Here is a 27,819-nt window from a genome sequence, read left to right on the forward strand (position 1 = left end):
TGTGTCCTATCTTATATCAAGTCATTATTCTCAGGTCATTAGCAGCCACAGAGGAAATTAGCATTCACTTCCATGTCTCATTAAGGATAATATGCACGCCATTATTAGTAACTGCTTCATTCAATGAAAGTGACATCCTCAAACGATGTAACAACAAATGAATCCTTTAAAAGATGGTTATGGAAGGATGTTAAGTTACATTCATGACAAAAAAGCAGAGATCCAACAAAAAGTGGTTATTCTCTCCCATTACAAACAAATTACAAACAATGTTTGTTAAAAAGAGGTGTGGTTGTATCAGCATTGCAGGATGCATGTATTTAACCTCTTATCTTCTTTTATTGTTGTGTCGCTTTTCTGCATATTTACAAGTATTTATTTGTAGTGAAAAGAGTGAACAAATGTATCATGGAATTGGCATATCTTGCAATGATCTGTTTTCAATATTATTAGGAAGAAGAAATACAACAAATAGTAACAGATAATCATTTATTTTTATATATTTTAATTATCATGACAAACTTTTACACAATGATATACAACAAGTTACCCTTGTAGTTTCTTCTTTTTACACTTGGTCCACCAGAAAGATTTCTATAAAGCACCTGTGGTTTGTGGTCAAATTATAACAGAAATCTTATTGAAGAATATTTGTTGTGTTCAACAAATACACTACATGTATGCAGTGCTTTTCTTTCTTGGAAGAAAGGTTCCAGTACTCTTTAATTTCACTCATTATTGTTACTCTGTTCATTAAAAAATTACTCAAAATATTGTGCTATATGTTGGTAAATGATCATGCATCATACATCTAAATTTGTATGTAGCTGATAGAGCATAGCTTACTGTTTCATACCACCAGAAAAAGCACAATTGTTAAAAATTAGTTAAGAAGCTGTAAAAATTAGAATACAGAACCTGCAGTTTGAAAAACAATACAAACAGTCCAGGCATTTTACAGATTTGAGCACAATCCACAGATGCTATTTTCTCTACAATTATACTTACATATATCACAGACAAATGGTAGTGGTGTTTTACTACCAATTATATTTCCTCAAAGAGAAAATTACAATATGATTCAAGAGAATGCCCCATGGTACAAGAATAGCACCGTTGCTATATTTTTCTCAATAATGTATGTTCCAATTAAAATTAATTCTGTTGAAGAATGATTCAATTAGAAACACAGGCTACAATGTTGGTTTTTTAATTTTATTTTCAGAATCATTAGATAATGGGATATTATTACTGGCTGCCAGTAGTACATATGGATTCTTTTGTGCAATTATTCCAAGTATTCACTTACAAGATAGTTTTTTTATTATTTATATCTCTATGAAACCAGGTTTCTACCAATACATTATTATTATATCTGACATGAAAAAAGTTTAAAATTTTATGTTTGTTCACAAATAAGATTTAAGTGGAGTAACCTTATGAGACAAAATTAGAAGTGAAGATATCCAAAGTAAATGGAAGGTTGGAGAAATGGTGGAAGAAATTCAAAATTATAATTTAAAGAAGAATGTTTTGGTGATGCGAGATAGCCATTAGGCTTGCAAATTACTTAGTTATAGGCCAAAGGGAAAAATATATTTAGTAAGACCATATCGCTGATGGAATTATCAATTTTTGGTAGTCCCAGAATGTGGTTTAGTTACCCAGACATGCAAGAGGAAGAAGATGTTTGAGGAAGAAGAAGATGTTTGAAGAAAAAGATGTTTGCTAAGGAAAATCGCTGTGATATCCCCCCTTAGACTTCACATACAGATAACTTATCCAGCCACTTTAAATGGTTCCAGTAGCTAAAGAAAACATCTCCACATGGTCTTCGAATATTTCAATATGGAGTGGAAGAAAGAAGAACTAGAAGGCCAGATAAAATTAAAAAATGAATATAGTTAACATTCACCAGAAAAAAAATTATGGTTTTGTCAGAATGTCCCATCTGAAGGGTGTATCAGTTTGTATTTAGCAGAGTACAAATCAATTAACATTCAAAATAACCATACATTGGGCATTTGTGAAGAATTTTAGAAGTGTATTGAGCATGGACATCAGAGAAAGATGGCATCATTATTTTTAATTTACAAACAAACACAAAGCTTGTTTAGTGTATAGTAAATAATAGATATAAAGTTGAGTTTGTTAGTATCTGAACAGATAAACAATGAAAACTCTGTAGATCGCCCCTTGATATAATGAGTATAAAAAAGAGGGATGAGGTCCAAAGAATAAATTGTTCCCCAATCATAAAAAAAAATAGTTATGTGTGAGATGTCAAACAATGTAAACTTTAGGGAGAAAAAAAACTCCCTAACTTTTGAAGTTTTTGGATAAGGTGTGTAAAAGTTAATAACAAAACAGAAAACAATGAGAATGCCTAAGTATAATAATAAATTTGGAATAAAATTGGTTTATTTTTATTAGTTTATAGGTTATTGTTGTATAATAACAATTATAAGCATTATAGCAACCGTTTTTATTATTATTATTTCTACTATTCAAATTTTATCAATGGTCTGACCCCTCTGCAGAAAATTTTTGGTGACACTCATGATATTGGGGCATGTGGTTAACTCACTGCATGTGACCAGGCATCAAATTACCCTTTCCATTTTGTAATTGCACTAAAAGTAATATTAAACATTATTAAAGAACAAGCTTCATATTGTAAGCCATATCATCTACTGGCTGCCTTTTTTCATCAATTTGGCATTAAAAGCACCAATACATGATGCTGTAAACGATAATCATTTTACTTTGAACATTTTGTCTTTAAAATGAACAAAATATACATTTGAGCACATTGAATGAAACAGTAAGAATATTATCATTCACACACTTTTCCCCATTAACAATAATAAATTATATTAATACACCATAACAAGTCCATTCTGTGATTCTTATAAACAAACAAATAAATTACACTGTACAATTGCACTATATGAAAATATTTACAAGTATTCACATTTTAAACTGTCTTAACATTTGACAGAGTTCTGATAGGCGTCTTTTCAGTACAAAACTTTCTAAGGCACCTATCTCTACTTTACAAACAAGGCACATTATGTGAACAATCAGTAGAGAAGAAACAACACAGGCTCGGATCTTGAATGCATCACTTTGTTATGGCATCCTAGACCTTCATTGTTCACAAACAGATTTGTCAATGTTATCACATGGTTTAAATTTGTTTCCCAGTTAATGTGTCCTTTTAAAATTGGCATAAGGGCTTCGTCCTGCTGAAAGGTGCAAAAAATGTTTCTTATTAGAAAATATTTTAACAAACAACCCCAGATAGCACACACTAAGCTGGCTCCAAGCTTTCTTCTGCATGTTATAATCTTGCAGCAACCTTGGGTCAAGTGAAGTAGTTACCATCAGTGCTCAAATTGGGGGAATCCCCTAGTTAAGAAATTTTCCATAAAGCATGCTCCAGCTGTCTAATTATCACCATGTTAATCCATAGGAGTATCCCCTCTGTTAACCTCAAAGGCTTGACCAAACATCACCCCAGCTAGCATTTTCCATTTCAGCACAGTGCAAACCATATTGGCACAAGGCACTAGAATGCAAATTCAGGAGTTAAACTGACTGGTCACAGATTAGTTCTTGATTGTTCCTTGTTTATTATACTCTCCCCACTTACTGTTTTCTTTGATTTTATATTAAGTTGTAAAAAAATCTTTAAATTTAATCAACAACATTTAGATGTAATTCAAACGTGTATTTAGTTTAGTTTCAGCCATTGCAAATAAAGCTTGTATTAAACCTTAACCACCATGGACCATCTCTCATACAGCACTGAATTTCTCTCTTACTTTATATCTCACATCCCTCAAACCACAATTGGACCCTTCTCCATACCTTTGTTCAGATGCTGGTTATATGGTCTGGACCTATAGTTTAAAGTAAGATCTAAACCATTGTGCAATGTACCTCCAAAATTAATAAAAGAATCATACCCAATAAAAATTAATTAAAACACTTAAAAATAAAAAAACAAAATAAAGTATAAATATAAAAAACATAAGAAAAACATAGTCATGCAGAACAAAATAAATTAAGCTTGTAAAAGCAGCTACTTTATATATGTTGTAAAACGTACAACACGCAACTGCTCACGTAAGTGAAATAAGTATGTGTCCCGAAAGGTTAAAGGTTAATATTATTATTTCTAGTATGAATAATAATATATCTTTATTGAGCGGGCGAGGTTCAGCGTACGCTGTTCTCCCACCTATCCCTTGCCAGAATACAGTCTACAGTTACAAACAGTATATACCAATAAGAAAAAAAGAAAGCAAAAAAATAATAATAGTAGTAAATAAGTAAGTAAGACAGATGAAAGAAAAACGTATGGACAATTTGAAATGAAATAAGAATTGTAACGATACAATTAAGGAGTATATGTATACACATAAAACTAAATTTTAAATACAATATATGTTTAATGGTGCAAGAAGAGAAATATTTGACACGAAGTAATATCAAGTTCTTACATTGACGTTAATCCATTGTGGGATGTATTTTAAATCATGTGTGCTTCTAGATTCAAACTGTTTTCATAGTAGATAGTCCTTTGCTTTATTTTTAAGAACATGTGGCGTTGATTGGTTAGTTTTTGTTATGGACAATTTATTCCAGGTTGAAATTGCATTTACCAAGAATGATGATTTGAAGGAGGCGGTACTGTAATATTAAAAAATATTTCTATTATTTTAGGCATGCACCTGAAGAAGTAGGCGGTTGTACCTCCGAAACGTAGCAGTTTCAAAGTAGGAGACTTACAATATCGTAAGTAGTGACCTTTTATTTGATATTTTTATTGTGTTTTCATAATAGAAATATTTTTTAATATTTTTCAACTGTGAGTAATTCGCACAAAACCAATTATGAATATGGTACTGTAATGACATGTAAGAAGTTTGTTATGCCCTCGTGTGAGTAGATCAAGAATCTGCAAATATTGAATATAAATGTACATGCAGAATACCAAGCATTAATATTAGTTTATTATTACCTATATAAGATCCATAGTGTTGAGCTCTGATTTTCCTTTCCGCCTGCTGGATTTTTTGTCCACTGCCGGCAGAGCTTCTAGACGGGTTGGCCTCCTCATGGACATGTCGGGAGATACAGAGAATCCATTACCTGCAATGTGAAATAGAATATGACACCATGGCTGTGGAATTCCATGTGCTAATTATGATCATTAAGTGAGATTGTGCTATATTCTCTGAAAATGAATGGTTATAGTTTGACCTTTGAAGTGTACCTATTAGCAATGATAGTTGGGCTTCTGTATGACTGAGAGGATAACACTCTCATTGTTGATTCCCACTGGAAGCCCCAATGTTTAATTTTTAAACTGCCATTTTGAATATAAATGGGAACAATATTAAGTCTTGTTTCCATGTTGGAAAAACACTAAATATACTGTACGTAAGTGATACTTCTGTACTTCGTTGCTTGTTTGGTGTAGAAATGAATTGAATAATGGGAAAGAGGAGAGAGAACTAATGAGGAAATGGAAGGAGGCCAAAGAAATAGAGGAAAAAGTAGATGTGATGAACTGGAATGGGCACTTTAGATCAGATTGGAAGGGATTGTTAGAGAGAGTGGAAAGGAAAAGAAAGAGTTCAAAGGAAAAGAAGGAAGCAAATCGAGAGAGAATAGAGGATAGGCAGGAAGAGGACCACAAGAAAAGGAACCCCTGTGAACTGTCAGTCACCTGTCAAGAGGCAATATGCCTATAAATTCCTGCAGAGAAAACATCTCAGATATGGACTGACACCCTCATGTGTTTCTGTGTCTAGGCACCATACAATGTGTATAAATATCTCCATGGTTGTACCTTATTTCATCTTACTTTAGTTCTTAGTCTGAAGAAGGCCGTGATATAGAGTTGAAACATTACATGTAACTTATTAGTATCAGTGGTGTGCGGTGACATTTTCCGTTGGGGAAAATATAAAAAGAAGTAAAAGTTGGCGTACATAATATTTTCCATTATAAAATGTTCAAGTACATTTCCCACTTAAATCAGATCACAAGGTCACTTTATTACGATGTTTTCTAAAATCAAAGAGGATGGATGGCAGCTGCAGATCTGACTGGATAACAATGACCACTGATCATTTGATACTAAGTAATTTATCAACTATGAGTCGTCAAACTTGGTGCGATTTAGACATGATGCTCTGCTGCCTTGCTAGTAGGTGGATGTTTTCAGTAGCTGGAGATTATTCTTTGGTTGTTGGAGATTCAAAACATGACAAAAAATATATGCACATTCAGTTAAATCAAAGGAATCAAAGAGTACACAAACTACCTAATTCCTAAGTGCTAAGAATTAGAAATATTAAAATTCAGCTCCCAACTTCAGCAGTCCAGCTGTAGACTGCTGCCTTGATATTATTCACCCATTTAACCTCCGTGCATATAGTGGACACTGATACAAATCCAGTCAACTAAACATTGCAGCGCACTTGGTCACTTTTATTGCCCACAGGCTTAGGTCTACATGCTAACATTTGTAAGATTAGAATATTATTTGTGCAGTGCCGTCATAGTGGCCAAATTTTATTTCGTTAAGGATAATCAATCTTGAAGCACATATTGATCCAATTCTGATCAGCATTTATGCATAATATGTTCTGAAATAAGATTATAATCTTCAGCAGTTTTTTTCACTAATCAAAATCCCAGTGCAAGAGTTTCAACTGTATTAATTGCTTTTTGCCAATATATTTGTCTCCTAGAGGAGGTGAATTTTTAGTTAAAATACGTTTGATCTTTGAGTGTGCACCTCTTTTCTTCAGAAATATTACTGTAAGTAGACTGTATTTCTTGCATTCTCCCCATTTCTAGTGTTGGACAAGGAAATAAGATACTTCATGCTGGAAATTTCTACTATTTTCAGTAGAGAGAATCTACTGTTATCAACTGTACTATACTGTGTGTACATGTGCGGTAGAAGAAATACAAGTAAAATATTCTCTTCGGTATTACATGTAGTATTGTATACAATGTATGTAACTGAACATGTTGGCTGTAAATATAACTTTTTAGTCCTCCTGATTTACAATTTGTTTTTATATATATATTTGAAAATCTACACACAGTAAATGTTTTAAAACACCTATAGAACTACTGAATAGAGTGCAGTAGAAAAACTAAAAGTGAAAAGAACTTCTTCAGTATTATGTTTAATATGTATGTATGTAGTGTTTATAGCTTAAAATGATGATTGTAAGTATTACATTCATTCATCCTTATTGACAATTTTTATTTATATCTGTTTGAAAATCTGAACACATCTATAGATCTACAGAAAACAGTAGACAAAATTTTCAGCAGGGAGAAAATGGTATCATTAATGCACTTTCTAAATGTGGTATTGTTTACTTGATGCCTACTTCAGTGCCTATTATCTGAAGCACAAAAAGCTACAATCTTTCACGCTCCCTACTGTTATGATTAGGACAGTTTAGAGTCCGAGTTAAAGTTGATGACACACTATGAGGCAGAAAGACAATCAAAGTAAAGACCCTTCAGCAGCTGCTTACAATGGTTGAAACATTCAAAATTGCCTTTCACAAACTTTGTTAGGGTAGGCAAATTATATGTTATTGTAATATACATACCCCCATCAACAACTGCTTGCCGCAAATCAAGTGTTACATTCGTAATCGAATTGGTTTGCAAAATCTTTGTATTGTGCATTTTGTAGAATTAGCAAAGTGAGGCTCTGACTTCTGTACTCTCGGGCAGTATAATCCTCCATGGGGATCGTGTTGTGTGCTATCCTTGCATCTACTTTATATTATCACCATTCTTCCTCATCTTTGCGATTAGCCAAAAGTGGCAGAAAAGCAAAGCATAATAAAACAAATCAATCAATCACTTAAAAAAGGTTGTAAATAAATTTGCAGCTTCTCATAAAACAGACTATCTTATTGTAGTTTCTTGCTGTGGTTCATTTTTTTCATTTCAGGAAAATGATATTAGTATGTTTAACACAAAAATAGTATTGTATGTAGTATTTATACGTATATCCAGAGATTTGATAGTGAATGTACATAGTTGTCATGGTGTGTTTTGTACTGTTCATATGAATAGTAAGTCTGTGATATCATTCTACTAAATAATGGGTTAGCAAATGAACATATATTTATTGTATTTTTTTTTACATAAAAAAATGCATACTGTTGTATGTGATGGAACAAAATGCAACACCTCAAAGATTTATCTTTGGATCTTACCGTAAAATATGTAATTGATAAAATTATCCTGTAGTAAAGTATTAAGTAAGTTTATTTTAGCCGGTATTAGTTAGTCCCCTGAGAATTTGAAACCGAAATCTGTAGACCCTCACTTATCTCAGGCTGTGCCTTCACTGCTGGGTTAGGATCAGTTTGTGACTGCAGTTCTGATGCCGTGTTTCATGCCCACTTGTGGTACACTATTCCTTGTAGACACGTTGAACAGTCCGCTTTGATACAGCAACGAATCAGGCAACTTCATTCACTGTGTGTCCATTTGCATGCCCAAAACACAATCGCCCCCTTCTTGCCAGTCTGTCACATATTTGCTTTGACCCATCTTGATGCACTATTTACTACTTACAACTGGCTGGAACACTCACGCCACGCCACTGCCAGGGTCATACGACCGCAGTGATGGGTCATGTAGCCATGTGGTACCCGTGCAACACTATCTATATAGACATAAAGAGACCACTGTGGGTTCGTGAGTGGGTTATTATTTTTTTGTCCGGGGAGCTCATGTTTCAAAGCACTCAATGAGGCTTTGAGCATTACTTGAGGGTAATAGTTAACTTGCTTTCATATCTAAGATCGTCTATTTCTCTATGTTCACATATGATGTCATGATTATTCCAAGTTCTGATATCTAACTAAAATACTAAGTCCTACAGTAACTGTAGTGAAGAGACTCGAAGGTAACACGCTATCAAGAATTGTAAAGTCCCTTTATCTTAATTGACAGTGGCAACACAGTCTATGACTGACAGCAATTCCCCTAGCATAGGATGCTGTCTCTTAGAAGGAAAGGTTTTTCTACCATTTCTGTTACAGTGTCTTGATGTTTGTCCTAACCTTCAAGTAACATTTCAACTTCAGTGGCCACTTTCGCCTAACCCCATTTCTTGAAATATTGTCCTTCAGAGGACAAGCTATCAATGTGATCACTATTTCTCTCATGTGTAGAGAACTGATAAACACATGTGGTCACATCAAGGATGAGGAATCCTTGCATCTGTATCTGTCCTGTGAAACCTTGGATACACATGTAAATCGCATTTGGTTTGCTAGGCCACATATTGCTTTGTAAACTACGTCACTCACCAAGGAGACATGATTTTATCACTTCCTGCTATATTTCCTAGGAGAAGCATCACTTTGTCATTGTGGTTTGTCTTGTGAAAGAATCCACATATTAAAATAAGATCTCTTAATGCTCAAGACTGATGTCTACTAATGTCAATTTTTGCCTGCTACATTTTACATGTGGTAACAGACTAAATGATAAGCTTTTTATATATAAAATTTCAATAAACTGAATATTATGTGACTGATTTTTTGCTTGTTGTTGCTTGTCAACAACATGAACGCCATTACCTTATGATTTCGCACACAAAAGAGATGTACTATGTATCAAAAATGCAATCTCAACCAGGACTCAAACATGAAGTAAGGTTGCTCATTTATTCGGTGATTTTCAAGAAAAAAACATTATGTATATTATGTAATGTATATACAGTGGATGAAAGGAAGAAGGGCCAAAAGGGCTAAATAACAAGGAAATAGGAAACACTCACCAGAAACAGATCGTCATCTCTCTTATTCTCTTCTATATCTGAAGATGCAGCTCGAGGCCTCCAAAATTTAAATTTCTTTCAGTGTCTTGTGAGTGTTTTTTTTTTTATTATTACTTGTTATTTACCCTTGTGGCCCTTCTTCCTTTCATCCAACATGCATGAATATTTTTGCATTATGGTGTCTCTAGTTATGGACCAAAATAAAAATACTAAACAAAATACAAGCGATGAGTACCTATCCATCCTCCTCCAGTTGTTCCATTGCTGGAGCCATTTGATCCCCATGATGTGTTGAAGAGGCCTCCATTTATTGAAGAGTTCAGGTTCAGACCGTTAAGTGTCTGGAACCCATTTTGGCTGAGACTGGAATTCAACAGGTTGTTTGTACCCTTGCTGCGATTGGCGAATTCTGAAAGTAGATAATCAACACCACAAAATAAAAACATCAAAACACTAAAAATAATTTTTTATTGTACTTTTCTACCATTTGCAGTGGTACCAATTAAATGCTTGAACCATCTTGAATGTACAAAATAGAAAATTTCCCCACTTTATATATTATTACTTCACATTCCTGAGAAAAAATAAGGATGATAATTTGCCGAATCAAATTGCCAGTGAAGTATGCTACTTGATATTTTCATATTATATTTAATCTTATATTAAAATTAACCATCCCAGCACAAGAAATAAGGTAACTTCTTGCCATAGTGAAGAATCATTCTATTCAATCCATGCATTCAAACATGTGGGTAAGAAATGAAGTTATAGTAGAAATTGTATAGAGTGCAAATGGAAATTTACAAAAAAGTTAACTGTAAGAAGGCAAGTGAGATATTATGAAAGTGATCCAATTCCTCTAATTTTTCTTACTTTATTTAAAAGCAATTCTGAATATCTTAGTAATTAAGGACTATAATTATCTTATCTATTTAGATTAACATGATTTTATGATTCTCTTATCATTAATTATATTCTTGATATTGACACTAATCACTATGAAATCTATGAGCTCTTACTACCATATGGGCAGAATATCTAACAGAAATTGGCAAACATCTAATCATTTATAGTCTTAAGTATATAATTATTATTTTTTTTATTAGTTAATATATATGACCAGCTTAAGTATGTTCCTGAATGGTTTGTTCCTAAATATTTCATATCAACATATGAACATTCATTTCTTTACAGACTTACTTATATATTCAGTACACCTTCTGTACCTATGATTAAGTCTTACACTAAAATTATGATTTTTCACTTAATCTTCATAATGTTTATTTTCTACATAGAACCTATGTAAATGTGATTGTTATTTGTACCCTTACAGACAGACAAATCTCATTAATTTTCTGTTGAGAAAACTGCATCCTTGGAAATATTTTTTTAAAAAAAGATTTGCATTTTCACTTTCCTAATCGAAAATGAGAAAGATTTACAGAACAAAATGTCGGCTTATTTAAAGAAATATCGGATTGGTAAAGGTCCCAGCAATTTCACATGTAAATTGATATGTGGATATGTTATATCTGTCACTAACAATTACAGTAATGACTGTAATAGCAATGAAGACTAAGTAAAACAGTAGGGTTATCTCAACATTTGCCCATTTCATGAGTATTTTGCATATTTTCCATCCACAGATACGCAAGTGTGATGTACCATTCTAATTCTTTCTTGAACTTGTACATTCCATGAAGTTTTATAACATTTTATGCCATATTGCATGAAGTTAGCAAAGGTAATGACTAACTCAACACCTAGCCTAACCAAACACATAAAGCTGAAAGCGAATAAGCAAAACAAGAACAACATGGAGCCAGCAGACAGTGCAAGAACAACTTAAAGGAAATTTATGGCAAGTTGCTACATTGAAGTGGCATAAGTGACAACAGGGACTCACTTCTGTGCTCTAGACCATGTTGTTCACCTGTGGATGAGACATTGTAGGAGTTTTCAATGTTTAAACCCCATCCAAATTGTCTCCCACCTAGGAAAGAAAGAAAAATACATCAGCCTAGTTCTTGTTTCATTTGGAATTGCATTCTTTTATGAATTTCATTTCATCATTACTATTCTTCTTTTGAAATATAGATTTTTTTTAGTTATGCCCTGTTTTATCCTCTGTACAGCAACTAGTTGTTTCAATTATATTATTATGTTATTTTTCTCTGGATTAGAGTTACAAGATGTCCTCTTTTTTCCCAGACATGTCCTACCATGTCTGCCTTATGTCCGGCATCCAAGAGGATTTTTTTTATTAAAATTGCAAAACTACGTTTTGAGCTTGACATAATTTTAATTTTTTAAAAAAATGCATCATTCAGTTGAACATAGAGAAATCATGCAGGTTACAAATCTATGGCATGCAGTCCAAAACTCAATAGTGAAATTTATTTTGATTCAGACATTGAAAAAAAAAGTGTGCTAACATGTGGAAGAGCAGACTGAAGGTATAATCGACCTAGTTTTTGGGCAACATCAGTGCCGGATCTACAAGCCGCAAAACCCCGCAGTGCAGGGGGGCCCCGGAGACAAGTAAACTTTTAGGGGGACCTCAGCCATTGACATAGTAGAGGGTTCGCGTATGTAAAAAAAAATAAACGTAGTTACTCAGGGGGAAGAAACAAATACAATATATACAGGTAAAGGCAAAGTTAAAGTTCCCGTGCTTATAGCAACGTCCCATGAAGGCACATTTAGGGTATGTGGGGGTAGAGCAGGGCGATCAGCACCATGCTCCAGCCACCTTTATCCCTCACCGGGTATAGTTTGATTTGATGCTGGGTGGGCCCTGGAGCCACCTTATGCAGGGACAAAGTCGGAAAAATTCCGACATAAGATCACCCACCCCGGGTCTCCCGTGTGGCACTAGAACCAAATATAAGCTAGAATTCCACGAGAAATGCAGTGGTGAAGGTTTCTTCACCCTGTCTTTAATCAGGAAAAAGTTATGACTGCATGATTGTAACAAATATGTCACTTTACAGGTGTGAGAAGTATATACTCTATAAGTATATTTTGACTAAATGCTTATTTTATAAAAATTGTCTGAAAACGTGTGTAGTATGAAGTGTATTTATTAGTACTGATTACAAGTTTGGGAATTTTCTATTTACTAGATCATGAAAGAATTATTATGTTTAAAACTGAAAATGTGTCAATTTTACATCATTTGCTAACACGTGCTGGTAATGAGCATTATTTACTGTGAATGATTTGTGTTCTACAATTTAACTAGAAGTCCTACATTTTTGGACAGCATGTCTTATTTATCCCTGATAGTTATCTTGTAACCCTATTCTGGAGATTAATACATGTGGATTGTTAACGTAAGCTGTCTTTAGCACTATGAATGTATCAATGTTGTTTTCATTGTGTAAATTATGTTCTCAGCTCACCATTTAAAATGAATGATTGCAATGTTTCTTAAATCATGATTTAAGAGCACTACAACTTTGCCTTTATGTTAATCCTGGTGATGAAGTAAAATGCAATAAAAATACCCAATCCATGACTAGGAAACAAAACAGACCAATCATCAGTGATATCATTAACTATACTGAGTACTTTACACACTTGCCACTCAGGTAATGATATAACAATGTGTTTTCTAAAAGAAATTAAAGAGGACGAAAACAGAATGATATTTGATTTGAGAATTCAATTCATAATAGTATTAAAACTAAAAATGTAAATTTATTTTAAACTCAAAAACCAAAAAAAAAATAAAAAAATGTAAGTACATTTTGTGCACATCTGAAATTGAACAGTTTCAAAGAACTGAAATTTGTCCTCACGGTCACGAGGATTGCTTATTCAAGGCAATAGTATTAACTAATGCTATCTCGAAAGTTAAATACTTCTAATTGTATTCATAGAGTGTATGCCTGTAGTTTACGTAGTTGTGAGGCATGAGAAGGAGAGCCTATGACTAGGGATGTGAGATATTACTTTTCAGGAAATGCAGGCACTCACCTCACTGAACTAAAAGGTAAAAACAATTAATTTGGAGAATTTGGACATGGAATTAAATATTGGGACATTGTAAATGGAAGAGTGCTACTTGAACATTCACCTAATTTGTTCACCGATACACGGTAACTAGAAATGCTTGCATGTAAATGTGGATGTGAATCTAAATTATTAGTTAGCATATGTGTTAGGTGTTGAGTTTGCCAATTACCTTTGTCATTGTTCATTTTCTCAATGGTTTATTGTTTCAATTGTTGTCTTATTGTTTCCTTGGATATACTTTGGGTAAGTCCTTTAATAGCAATTAATGCCTATGTATGTCCTAAATTAAAGGTTACTATCATCTATTGACTATTATAGATTTAGACAATAGATTTGCTTATTATTAATTATTTTTAAAATTAACTAGCAATAACTATATTATGAATATTACTTTTATTATTCCCTACATTTTAAAACATAAGAGGAAGAGATAAGGTTATACTAAGAGATATATGTAGTTAGTTTTCAGTATACACAATGTTCAAACACAAGTAATAAGTAATTTTGCTACCCTTTTTATAATAATGGAACAATGCTTAGAACAGCAAAAATGCCAAATGGGAAGGAACCTATTCTCTTTTTGCCTCCCCAATGTCTTAATTCCTAGAAGAGACCAGTTGATCCAAAATTTTGTTACAAGCAAATGTTGCTCTTCTTCATATGTATTCATGCTGAGACAGTTAGTTGCCTCTATGAGTATTTATTTTTTGTTTACAAGAGAGAAAATATGAGTAGAGATAACCACAAGGATTACAATAATGGCATGCTAAACTATGGTTTTGTTTTAATTTTCTTTAACTTTTCTAGCACATGTCAACATTACACTTGTATGAATGTGTGTTCGCTAACTATATTGCATATTGGACAGAAATGTCCATGTATGATGTTCAAATGTACTAAAAGTTCCTTCCAATCACTCAGTTAATAATCCTGATATTGAACCAATTGTTGATCTACAACTTCATATTACCATGCAAGACATCTACATTTAATGCTAATTTTTAACTGTATGAAATGAAAAACTACAGTAAGTTAATTATAATGATATTAAGAAAATTATAATACAAGTATATAATTGAATCTTTGCTGTGTAATATTGACTAAAGTGTAAATCAACCAACTCTGAGACCTTCTGTAAACAAACGGTCTCACCGATTCGATGTATTACTCCACGTCAGCTGATTCATGACCGCAATCATCTGCTGTTACACTCATAGTTCGCCACACCTATTCATTTTATATAAGAGCCTCTGAATGTGAGAATCCACTCTCAAAACATCAGACGAATATGCAGCCGCATACATTGTTACTCTCCCGGTCATTCTCTCTTTCATAACCCTTAAAACTGCAGACACTGACACACCACTGCACTGGGATACCAACTTAACCACTTCATTTACTGGTTTCTCAGGATACCGCTGACAGAACGTTACATAAATATTGAGTAGAATCTGTTTCTCACCCCTTTTCAAAGGCTGTCCTTGCTGGTGTTTTGAAAACAAGCTCGGAGAAAACTGAGACCTTCCCTCACGCATAGAACTTGGAATGTTATATTTCTAAGGGTAAGTCAGGCAATATTACTAATATTACTTTCTTGCTGTTCACATGATTATTTTTAGAAAATAACCAATGTTATAAAATATCATTATGTACACAAATCTCTAAGCTCATTGAAAGTTACAATGCATATTACTACAAAATGTTCACACTTATCTTGCCATGCCATGTCACCAAGCTATTTTATGAAGTGCACTATATTTGACGGAACAAAAATCGTTATTAGGATGCTTGTCAAAGTTTCCAACCACAATAAATTTACGAACTTTCTTTGTCTTGTTTTGATCATCATCATCAATATATTTATTGGACTTACAGCAATGCATATGGCTGTGTATGCCCATTATATATTTTATTTACATAAGATACAATTTACATAAAATCTACAAACAAATTTCAAATACACTCCTATCTATATCATCCTTAGAAATATACATTACCATGTTATATCATTTTGTCTAAAAAAAATGCAAGTAAAATATATTCAATTCACATGCAAGAAAGAAGCCAAATTTATGGGAAATGATTACTGGTGCAAAGAGTTAACCATAAAGGTGAAGCAATAAGTAAAAAAAGAAAGAGCATTGGGTTTAAAGTGAGACATCATTTGCGGCAGCGTATCCCATACTATAAATTGGCCATTGTTTTACCTTACGTAATGAATCCTGTAACAACGCTGGATTTTCGTGTGGATTTTTTTACTTCTATGAGTTTGCAATGCTTTCTGCATGCAGGTGGTTTTGTTTACAGAAGGTCTCAGGGTTTGTGATTTGAACTTTATCTGTCACAAAATATTTTTATTATTATCATTTGTACATTTTAAACCACATAAACTTTTCTATTTGTACTATTATTGTGTGGCAAAGGATGCATCCAGTTGGTTTGCAGAAAAGCACATAAGTTTTTGATGCAATAAGAGAAATTGTATCTATTTACTGGCTTGGATTTCCTAGTCTTGCACCCAACAATGGTATAACTGGTAAGCAAATGTAACGCTTTGCACTATGTCTAAAAGGCTCTTTCTTCATCTTTGTTTATCTTCCCTGGAACCGAAAGAATTATGATATTGCTCTGCCAATCCTTCTGGACACACTACTGATCTTTCTTTACCTTTGTTTATGTTTCTTATATTATTTTCACAATTTATTTCTTTGTTGTTCAGAACAATATAACAGCAACTTAAGATTGAGAATATGTAGAGCTTTATAATTACACTACACATGTACCTTTAACTTCAATAGTAACATTAACATTTAAATCTAAGTATCTTAGAAAAAAGGTAGAGAAGAAGAGAAAGAAGTGCACAGACAGAATAACTCTGTGGTGGAAATATTTACCCTTCCACTTACTGACGACACGGGAAGAATCTTCTTGTGCTTTGATGAGCAGCTCTGTCGCTCTCTTTGGCTTAAAGTAGTTTCCCGCAATGTCCTCCTGCTCACTTCTTTCCAGTTTCTGCTTTAAAGAGAATGAAATAAGTTCAGCAAGCATGGACAATTTAGAAACGCTTAAAAATAGGCACAAAGAAAATACAAGCACAATAAGGAATCACATTGTATTTTTAATGTCCTATCTGCCTAAACGTTTGAATCTTGTTTTGTGTCTGTATATTATACCATATAAAGCTTTCACTAAAATATGTTCTATTCAGCACATGGTATCAGCACTTGTCATATGCAAGTATGGCAAACTTAAGAGACTCAGCACAATGAAAAAGGTTAACATATGCTCCACTGGTTTTGCACCAGCATTATCAGGATAAGTATAACACTGCATAGATGTAGTTCAGAACAGTTTGTCCCACAATGTTTTAGAATTTTATTTATCTTTAATTGGTGTCATGTGTTTCATACAGGGTGATCACATAAAGTCAGCATGTCTCCTGATAGGTAAAGAAATATGTGTTATTATGAAAAGATATTAATGTGTGTGTGATGGACAGGATCCATGGACATCCACAATACTTTTTTCAGGGAGGAGCAAGCAAGGTATTTTTTTTCAGGGAGAGGGGGTGGGCAAACAAGGCACATTTTACACCATAACATAACATTACTTCAATTTGAAGTTATCATTTTCATGCAATAATTAACATGTATTATTGTGACTAATGTCAAATATATAATTTGTGATTGACTTTCATTTTCCTAGGGGAAGGCCCTGGCACCCCTTGCCTCCCCTTCCAGACGTCTGGATCTAATTACAGAATGAACTTGTGTACATGTTAAGTAGCTATGTCTGTACCATCTAGACAGTGACGTAATGAAGGTGTCCCTTTCTAGTGAGGTTGCTTAGTCTGTCTGGAGGGTTGAGTCAGTGCTGGCATGGTTGTGTTATCCTTAACTGTTACAGTAGGAATAGCCGTGAAATTATCATTGTGTACTGGAAAAATTGTCTCCTCAAAAATTACGACGTGTTACTCAAAACATAGGTGGCTGCGGTGGCTCAGTCGGTAACGTGTCTGACTACCATGCTATAGGTCTCGGGTTTGATCCCCAGCTGGTTCAAATCTGGGAACTTTTCTAACGTTGGAAGCGACCCCGGGGCCCACCCAGCGTCGAATGACATGGGTACCTGCGGGAAACCCTGGGGGATAAAGGCAGTCAGGGGCGTGATGTTGATCACATCACCCCCACTCACGACCGGATCAAGAAAGTGTGGGGCGTTCATGGCATGGTGCTAAGCAGGGGGGAGCACTTTACCTTTTTTTGTTACTCAAAACATGTTGACATGGACACATGAACGTTGAGGTAGGCCTTAATTGTCATTACATCATTAATTCCCATCTAAATACAGTATGCCTATTTGAATAACAACCGGAAGACATGCTTGTTTTATGTGGGTCACAATTTGCCCTGGTCTTCCACTAGATACAAAAATACACAAATCATGTTATTTAAGCACAGTGTGAAAGTTAGTAGCACACAAGTACATACAGTGTGTCAGAATATAACATATTAATGAATAAAGTTTTCTGAGATGGTGCAGGGTATGAATATCCATTTTTTATTAACACCGCTTTTCTGCCACTTTAGGCTGCATTTATTTTGCATAAATTCTTGTTATTTAGTGTCACTTTTCTGCCACTTTTGGCTAATTGCGACTATGAGGATTATTAGATGAAATTAATGAACAGACACTCACTAGGCCAGAGCTCAAACCCAGGACCTTCAATGGCAAGATTGTGAGTCAATCATTCATTCAACACATTCAGTCCCAAATGTAGCTGATGACTTTGTTTACTAGGCATGTTTCTAAGCCTCAGTTTATCTTGGCGTACCCATCTAAACACCGGAAGTGCCAGAACCCGTGGCTGAGTGGTTAGCACATCATGCTGCGATGCTAGGGGTCCTGGGTTCAAATCCCACTCGGGATGTGATTGTTGCTACTGAACTTAAATGGAAGTCAGTTTTTCAGCGTGACATCTTAGTATTCCTTTCAGGCATACTATTCACCATCGAACTCCACAAGAACCTCTACCTCTAAAGCAACATGTGCTCATTTGCACAACTGATTCCTACAACCGGAAGAGTAGCATAGTTCACAATGTGAACCAGTGGCGGCTCGTGGTGAAGCAAAGTGGAGGGGCGATAGCTCACAAATTTGCTCTATTGATTTGCTTTATTTTAATTCGCCTTTTGTGCCACTTTAAGCTAATTTGCGAAGATGGGGATGAGTGATATGATAAAATTGATGAATGGACACTCACAAACATCCATGCCCAGGTCGGAATTCGAACCCGGGACCCCTTGCGTCGTAGCGCGATGTGCTAACCACTCCGCCAAGGGGGCCGGTACAAATTTGCTCTACTACTAATGTGAGTTTAAATAATGAATTTCGTATAACAGCCAACGTGATAAGATATTGATACGTTCGTGTTTACCGAATATCATGTTTTACACGTTTGCACATATTATAAATTAATAATTATTTAACAGTAATACGAAAGAAGATGGAAGAAGAAATAGAATTCTAACAGAATTAGTCGTTTAACAGAGGGGAAAATTCAGAAGAAAGGATATTAATTTTTACACAACTTGATAAGCACAATGACGAAAATTTATGTGCATTGATCGTGAAAATTTCTAGTAAAAAAGTTACACAGAAAAAGTTTCCTGTCCAACATAACTAATTGATATGTGAAATAAGGCACCAAAATAAATATCTCACTGGATAGGTGATATCTGCGTTACCAGAAGCTCTACAATAAAAACGGCAAACTTACCAGAAACCTTCTTCAGACATGCTTGTAATTAATGCTTTTGTCCTTCAACGCGAAATTTGCGAGTGAACTCACGGCCTGCCTTCTTTCACACTTGTTCTAGATTCAAATTCGGCCTAGGTTTTTTATGTTTATTTTTTCATCCAGACTTCCAGACTTCTGGTAGAAAAACTTCGCACCAACAATTTCTCCACACTGTTCATCGCGACGGCGACAAACACAACTACAGCACACAAATACCGAAAAAGCTTCACTTTTCCATGGAAAACTAAGAAACAACAAGTGTCAATACTATCGTCTTCCCATCCGGTCGTTTTATTGCTTCGGGGTTGCCAGAGAAATTTACCAAATTTTCAGATATTTTTAGTTCCCAGGTTCCTGTAGCGGCTCTTGGTGAGTTTAGATGACGAGTTTCTAATTTATTTAACGTCCGTCTTGTCCCATTATCAGGAATATTTTCGAACTTGCTAATCAAAACATGTAATTAAATCTGCATGATGTACTCCACATCATTATAATCCAAATGTACTTTTCACTAAACTCAGAAAAAATACAACGCATATATATGATAATTTTGCGTGTAACAAGAATCTATAGCCGACTTCCGTGGCTAGCATACCGCCTTACAAAGCCAGGGCTCCTCGCTTCGAATCTTGGCATGGGTATGTGTGTTCTTTGTGAGTGCCCCTCCATCAATTTCATTATATCGTCACTCATCCTCATAGCCGTGATTACCGAAAAGTAGCAGAAAGCGACGGTAAATAACAAAAATCAAGCAAGAGTTACCGATATTTTCTTTCCTCATTGGAAATTGCTTTATTTATTGCTCTACTCTTATGTCATAAGTGAATAAGATTATGGAATACAGAATGATTCTTTTCAACAGTTGGTAATTTTCTTTCTTAAGTTAATTTCATTGCTTCTGGCAACTCTTCATTGTTTACCGTTCTCCGGAGAGAGGCCCAGTTTCGCCTAGGGGGGTGGGTTTCGGACGACAAACCCTCCGTCCTCCCAGCCACAGATCGCGCACACGTTATTCCCACAGTTTTCTCGCCTCTTACCCCTCGCGACCGTGCCTGAGAATGCTCTACGTCTCGTAAAGTGGGAGGACGGCGCCCCGCCAGATTTCTCTCGAAGTTGCGTATTTCCCCGCACGGTGGCGTGCAAACTTCGCAATTGTCGCGGAAGAATGAATACAGAACCGAATAACCAACGATCTATAAGCAATGGAATATTTGCAATTCAGACAATGTAAAAGCTAATATATAAATGTTAATGTAATGTTTGTTCACTTGTAGTTACACACGGCAGTGCGGCGTCCGTATCGTCCTTATGAGCGGCCGCCCCTGATGTGAACACTCGTGATTTGCTGAAACTTTTAGGTAGCATGTGCCCCCACTTTGTATGATCTTAGAAGTGGATTGATTGCCTCATATAGAAAAGGACTTATATGTACCATCCAGAGATTTTTCAAAGTGCATATCTTCCCAATTAGAACCAGTTTGTCACATAGAGGAATTAAGTTACAAGATGAAAAATGATAGGAAGAAATTATGGCTTCTACAACACCTTAACCAGGAACCATGACTACCAAGCCAATGCCATAATCAACTTGACTACTTATCCCACATGTCCAAGCAACAGGTTCCAAGAGACAAAACAATATTTTTCACAAATGTAAATTTAACTATTGATACAACACTGTATATGTCCAGTTAGCAACCATTCTAGTAAAGAACGATTCGAAGATCAAATTTATTTTGAATAAAAATGTCAAGAATTCAAAACTTTGATTCTCACCTATCTTCTGTGTAAGCATGTTAAGATAATTGATACAACACTTAGCTAGATTCTATGAAAAGGAACTTGTCAAGTATTATATTGTTATTACAAACTACAGTTATTACCACTAATGTTTACATTACACACACAACACAGGAAGAAAGAAAGACAGGGGCATACTGGCTCAGTCTGTGTTTTTGTTTGTTCATTTTAATTATATCAAACAAACAGTTCATTGTATGTAGAAAGAATATTTTCTACCACTAGCATTTTACTACAATATGAAACTTTATTGTACCCAATCAAAATTTGTTGTGAATAGCTCTGGAAGCAAATATTAATAATGTACGTCACTAGAACTTTTATTTTTATGTAAGTAATACAATTCATATTTTCAGATAAATACTCATTTATACCATCAAATATCTTTCTCAAAATGGATTCTGGAGCAATCCATGCAAACAGATTAGATTTACTTGCAAGGGTCTATTGGATGTAAATATTACATACTACACATAATTTTTCTGGCGACTGGCCCAATGGCCAGTATAATTTTGTTTGTATTGTCCTGTTCTTTTGTCCTTATGTGTGCTGAGTGCTCCTTTACAGCCTCAGCTTTTAACGAAAGTCAGAACATTTTAATATTTTATGATTTTACTTCTGCAACGATAAGAGTTGTTATTTGTAACGATAAGGGGCTGCACCTAATGTGACGGGTGCAAAATAGCCTTAGTGCTGACGCACCCACAATTTTAAATTCATAACCTCATAACTACACATAATTTTGTATTGATAATTCACTTCACTAAGTACCCACCCAAGTACATAAAATTCAACCTCTTCTTAAACGTGAGTATGTATTTCTCATAAGGTGCTGTGAACTAGCTATATGAAAGAAAACAACATAAGAAGTTTGTATGGCACCAGTAGTGGCTTCTGCCTATTCACACATTCGCACGTGCACACCCAAATAAATCTGTAATGCAAATCATTATTATTATACTTATTTATTGAACTCTATCTCCTTCGAAACATCAAGTGTTTCCATGCCGCTCCACCAAGAGAGATGGTGAAGAAGCCTGCGATCAGTGATATCAACCGCGTAGACCAGGCTGCAATCGGGGCTTGAACACAATGATAGTTTCGCTCGCTATGACGCTGTTGCAGCAGTCGCGTAGAGGACGCTGATTGGATCATTTGGCTTGAGCGCCATGTGAAGGCAGGTTGCATCATTTAGGAAAGCCGGGAACTCAGCGATCGGTGTGTTAGCAAATGTAGTGTTGCAAACCCATTTCATTGGAGATCGTGGGACATAGTCGATGCAACCCATACATCATCGCAAATTGAGGGATTTTTATTTTAGACAAGGGAAATTTCGATGGTATATTTATTGTCCGTCCCATTCTGTCCCGAGCATAACAGGGCAAGAAAAGGAGAGGGGAGGAGGGCAACTGAAACCGAAACGGGCATTTTAAGGATGTCTTTGCTTAGTGCATCTTGGTCAAAATAAACTGTCCTTGTGGTACAGTAGACAAATTATCACTCCGCGGAGAGAGAGCGTGCATCAAATAGTCAGCTGTTTTCCATTGTATGGCTGTTACTGTGTTACAAAATTGTTTAACGCTGTCAAAAGGTCGTTCCTGTTTCAGTGCAAAGTGCTTGATTTCATTGATTCATTGATTATGCATATTCAGGCTAATCAGGACTGGACCTACAGCTTAAAGTGGGATCCGAACTACTATGTGCCTCCACCAGGTATCGAACCCGGGACCCCATGATTATGTTTCATTTCATGATGAATAGGGAAACTGTACATAGCGAAAGCAGTCTTAACATTTAACCTTATTGAATTTTTGGAGGGAAGTTAGCTACAAAGCCTGTAGCAACTGCAGTAATATATGGATACGGCGGAAGAGAAGGAAAATTCTGAAGTACGATTACGATGCAGGGCAGTGTGAACTTAGTGAGTACTGTTATTTGCTTTAACATTTATTATTCTCTTGGTTTCGCTTGATTTACTTGGTTTGATCAGTCTGTCATTAGAAATAAACAACAGCTAGATAGATTACAACTGATTTCCTCCATGTGATATTTGGATCGGCTTCTTTGGTGTACGCCAGTGTTATTATTCTCCTTGTTCATTAATATCAGCAGAGCGGGGGAGAAAGTTTTTATGAAATATTTTGCAAATTGAAAATAGTATTGGTATTGTAGATCGGTATTTCTATGTTTTGAGTGATTTTGTCAGGTTATCGAATGCTGAATTATATATTGCACAATAACATCGCTTTTCTCGTGATTGGCTAGATAATTCCCGAAATATTTGAAATTTGTAAAAAAAATCCATGTTAAAAAAATCATGAAATATAACTCTGTCATAACCTCATTTTCAGTGAAAGGTGATCAAAACTTGGTTGCTAATCTATTAAGCATCAGCACGTAGGCAAAAACGGGTGTGAGTATTTCACAGGGGTGGTATAACACTTCTGGACGGGAGACTGAAGTGCACACCCATAGAGCCAGACCACGAGCCACCACTGTAATGCACATTGAAAAGTTATATGAAATTATGGTTGTGTGGCGTATAACATTCAGTAAGAAGAATCTACCACTGAGCTATGCAATTAATATCTGGTCTCCCACAATTTCTATATATTTTCCTGTAGTTCGAGTTACTGGAAAAGGCATAAAGACTATGCAGAAATCTAAGTTGTGGAGAGAGAAGAGTTTGGCTTGCTCTCAGTGGTAGAGCATTAGCATGGACGGTGCTACAGGGGGACTGGGGGGGCTGAAACCCACCCCCAAAATTGATCTCAGCCCCCCCTGTAGCCCCCTGATTTTTATAGAACGGCAAACGCATTTTGATCGAAAAGTAGAAAAACTAGAAATTTTATTACATGACATTTTCCATTATAATGTTAGACTACATTTCCTACTTTAGAAGGATCATAAGATTTCATTATTACGATGTTCTTAAATCATAGGTTGCAGCTGAAGATCTGACTGAATCAATAATGTCATATACAACTAAATGGCCAATCATTAATCGCCAAAGTTTCTGCGAACTTGACATGCCTGCTTTGTAGGTGGATGCATTCATTCAATGGCTCTGACTGTGAGAGTGTCCTTTGGTTAGAGGTTCAAAAGGTGACGATGAACATATGCATACACAGCTAAATGTGTACAATTGTTATCCTCTATAAATCGTATATGTTTAACAGGCGTGAAAAATAAATTTTTATCGGTAGAAGGACATTCAAAATCCAAAAAACCATCAAGTTTATTATCTCTTTGTTCCTCCTATCGACTACCGGCAATGGCATGAGTGTTAGCGCTGTTCTCTCATTCGTTTCATCCTTATATCTATCCTTACTGTTATAAATATCCGGGAGGGAGAAATGCAACGTTAGGAAATGAAATAGTACACGAACTGCCTGAGTCTTAAAATTGAGAATTAGATAGACTAAAATTGGACCTCCCGACTCGGTAGTCTAGTGGTACAACTGCTGCCTTGTAATCAATGGGTCCCACGTTCGATTCCCGATGGCGGTACATTTTATTAAGTGTCTCGGATTCCACTACAAGCTGTAGGTCTCGTTCCAAATAACCTCTGTGCATACAGTGGACCTTAATGCAAATCCAATCAAGTAAACATTCTAATACGTTGCAAAAATCAGCACACTTGGGCAATTGCACTACTCGCAGGCCTAGGCCTTCTTGTTAATTAGTTATCATTTGTGAGGTTTAGAAAAAAAAATCTGCAGTAAAGTCATAGTCGACAATTTCGATTCCGTGCAAGAAAACATATATTTGAAGCACATGTAAAACTATTAATAAATTCTGATCAACCTTTACGCATACTATATTCTGAAATTAAGTTTTAATCTTCAGCAGTTATTTTCACTAATCATATGTCAAAATGCCCAGTGCGAGAGTTGCAACTGTATGCATTGCTGTGGATCTTCTACGAGACCTAAAAGTAATTTCTGATTATCTGCAGAAAACTTAAATGTGATCTTGCTGTTGCTTCTCTCTCCTAGAAAAAAAACACATGAACTGCTTATCAGCACCATAGTAAATGAACACCCCATCAACAGGTTGTGAAATAACATTTTCTAACTTGCGGCAAGTCAAGTGTCAACCTACCTACCTACAGCTTGCCCGCTTCACTCCCACCTGCCGGGGTGGAAGATCATCCAACCAGTTACGATGTGATGTGTGGTCAGCACGACAAACCCCCAGTCATTGTTGTAGGTTTCCATGACCGGGTTATGCTACTCATTCATAGCTCCCGAATTCCCTCACAATGGTGGGTGGTCACTGGTCCCATACACAGGCTGAAATTTCAGGAGAATAGTCCTTAAACCTTCCCCAGTAGACTCAAACCTGCGTGCAGCCCGCAACGGGAGCCCAAAGCACAACGCCTACCACCAGTACCACAGTGCGGGACAGCAATAGTGTTACACGTAGTATTTGTACGTATAACCCACAAGTTGAGAGCGAGTGTACATTTTGTAGTGTGTTTTATACTGTTAATATGAATAGAATGCAACAGCTTAAATTGTGATTTACCTTTAGATCTGACTGTAAAATATGTCATTGGTAAAATTCCTAAAATTACACCGTACTAAAGTATTACATTTTAGTCGGAATTAATTGACATAGGTGTAACTTAGTGGGAGTAAACGGGGATCACTTGCCCCACAAAATATTCAGATGTTAAAAATCACGAGGGTATTTTTGTTACCCTCCTGAGACCTGAGAAACATAAATAAAGAGTGATTTCTATGATTTCTCCAATTTAATCGTTATTTAGCAAAATAGTCATAGACAGTATCTTTATCGGATGAAAAACATTTTGATTCTACCTATCCCCAAAAGTTAGGCCCGAAGTTACGGCCATGTTAGTTAGCTCCCGAGAATTGGAAACCAATATCTGTAGCCCCCCACTTATTTCAAGCTGGCACCGTCACTGATGGAATACCAACAACACAGGTTCCATTCCTGGTGGGGCCATCAATTTTCAGTAAGTTGAAATAAATGCATTATTGATTTTTATGTAGATATATAATTTAAGAATTCACATGATGTTCTCTTCACACTAAATGTTGAATTTAGTGTGTTACAGTGTCTCTAAAGCAAACAGAATCACCGGCAACAAACACTTTCCATCTATTCCTAGCCTGGGCAAGATCTATCCAGCCTTGACCATTCTTGTTAATGTTCTTCAGATACACCTAAATGCAGTCTTTCAACCTATGTCTTTGTTTTCCTACAAGTTTATTAACATTAAGGATCTTGTCAACTTTTCCTTCCCTGTGCCATGTCCTGACTACCAAGGACTTCTTTATGTATTCTTATTTGAATAGAAATTCAATATCACTTAGGACAGATGCACACTGTATCCGACATGATGCAACACATCATGACATGACAAGACAGGATGAAACGCAATGTGACAGTACACAACTCAACATGACATGACATGGTAAGACGAGTCAATTTGTTGGCTAAAATCTGATAGCATATTTTGTCAATGTATGCAGTAGGTTTAGATCTGTCTTTTATAATTTGAATAATAGGTAATGATGCATTATATGTATAACAATATTTTTCCATCTCCGGTCTGCCATTAGAGGTCTGTGGCTGAAGTGAATTGATATGCGCAGAGTATTTTGTTGCAAACCACTCCATGCAGACCATCACAACCCGTCGCAAGGTGACTCGAGTCAATTGTTTCATCCACTGTGCTGCCGCCTATAAGGAAATATGGTAAACTTCCCTGAGATGGTTTGCAACTCATCGCATCATGTTGGATCTGGTGTACGGCTGGCCATTACCTCCACTCACCTGCTTCTTAATCTCTTTGAGGTTCACATATTTTTACTAGGATTCTACTTTCAAAATCTATTAATTTATGTTAGTGTCGTATTTTACTACAGGCCTAATTACTGTTTTGTACATTTTAACCTTCAAAATTCTTTGATAACCCTACAAATTATCAAGAGAGTAAATTCCTCTTGTCTCCTTGGCCAGTACGCCCCTGAAGAGAGCATGCAAAGAAGTTGAACACGTGACACCTGTAAGACATTTATGTCCTCGGCCTCCTGGTCGGATTCAACAGGTGTGCTGGACCATTGAGTAGCTTGAGATGGGGGAGTCGTTCGGGCTGCGAGGTGCGGAGAAGAGTTAGCGGAAACCAGGGCGCCAGGTTGGATGCCTGAATAGCAGCATGCAAGAGAGAAAGAAAAAAGACATATGCAAAAAAATTATTTTGCAAAAAATACAGTGGATGGAAGAAAAAAACACATGCATGTGCCACACACGGGGAAAAAATTCACACACCAGTGCCACTTCCAATACAACTGCAGCAACTGTGGATCTACAAGTG

The 27,819-nt window shown here is 35.6% G+C and overlaps 1 protein-coding gene across 7 annotated transcripts in view; it reads right to left on the reverse strand.

Annotated features, from left to right (window-relative positions):
- Window positions 1–483: 483 nt before the first annotated feature.
- LOC145996573 (osmotic avoidance abnormal protein 3-like) overlaps window positions 484–27,819 on the reverse strand; it is a 188,202-nt gene continuing 160,866 nt past the window's right edge. For 2 of the 7 annotated variants that reach the window (XM_083133076.1, XM_083133071.1), the window contains exons 14-19: window positions 27,509–27,648; window positions 16,765–16,885; window positions 11,757–11,843; window positions 10,086–10,259; window positions 5,030–5,160; window positions 484–3,248 (exon numbers count right to left, since the gene is read on the reverse strand). In XM_083133076.1, the coding sequence (XP_082989202.1) occupies window positions 5,030–5,160; window positions 10,086–10,259; window positions 11,757–11,843; window positions 16,765–16,885; window positions 27,509–27,648 (653 nt within the window). In that variant the 3' untranslated portion in view covers window positions 484–3,248. The remainder of the gene's footprint in view (window positions 3,249–5,029; window positions 5,161–10,085; window positions 10,260–11,756; window positions 11,844–16,764; window positions 16,886–27,508; window positions 27,649–27,819) is intronic. The other 5 variants (XM_083133075.1, XM_083133078.1, XM_083133077.1 and 2 more) reach the window with 5 other exon arrangements.

Source organism: Lepisma saccharinum, chromosome 12 (genome assembly GCF_977018435.1).
Source record: "Lepisma saccharinum chromosome 12, izLepSacc3.1, whole genome shotgun sequence".
NCBI classification, from domain to species: Eukaryota; Metazoa; Arthropoda; class Insecta; order Zygentoma; family Lepismatidae; genus Lepisma; species Lepisma saccharinum.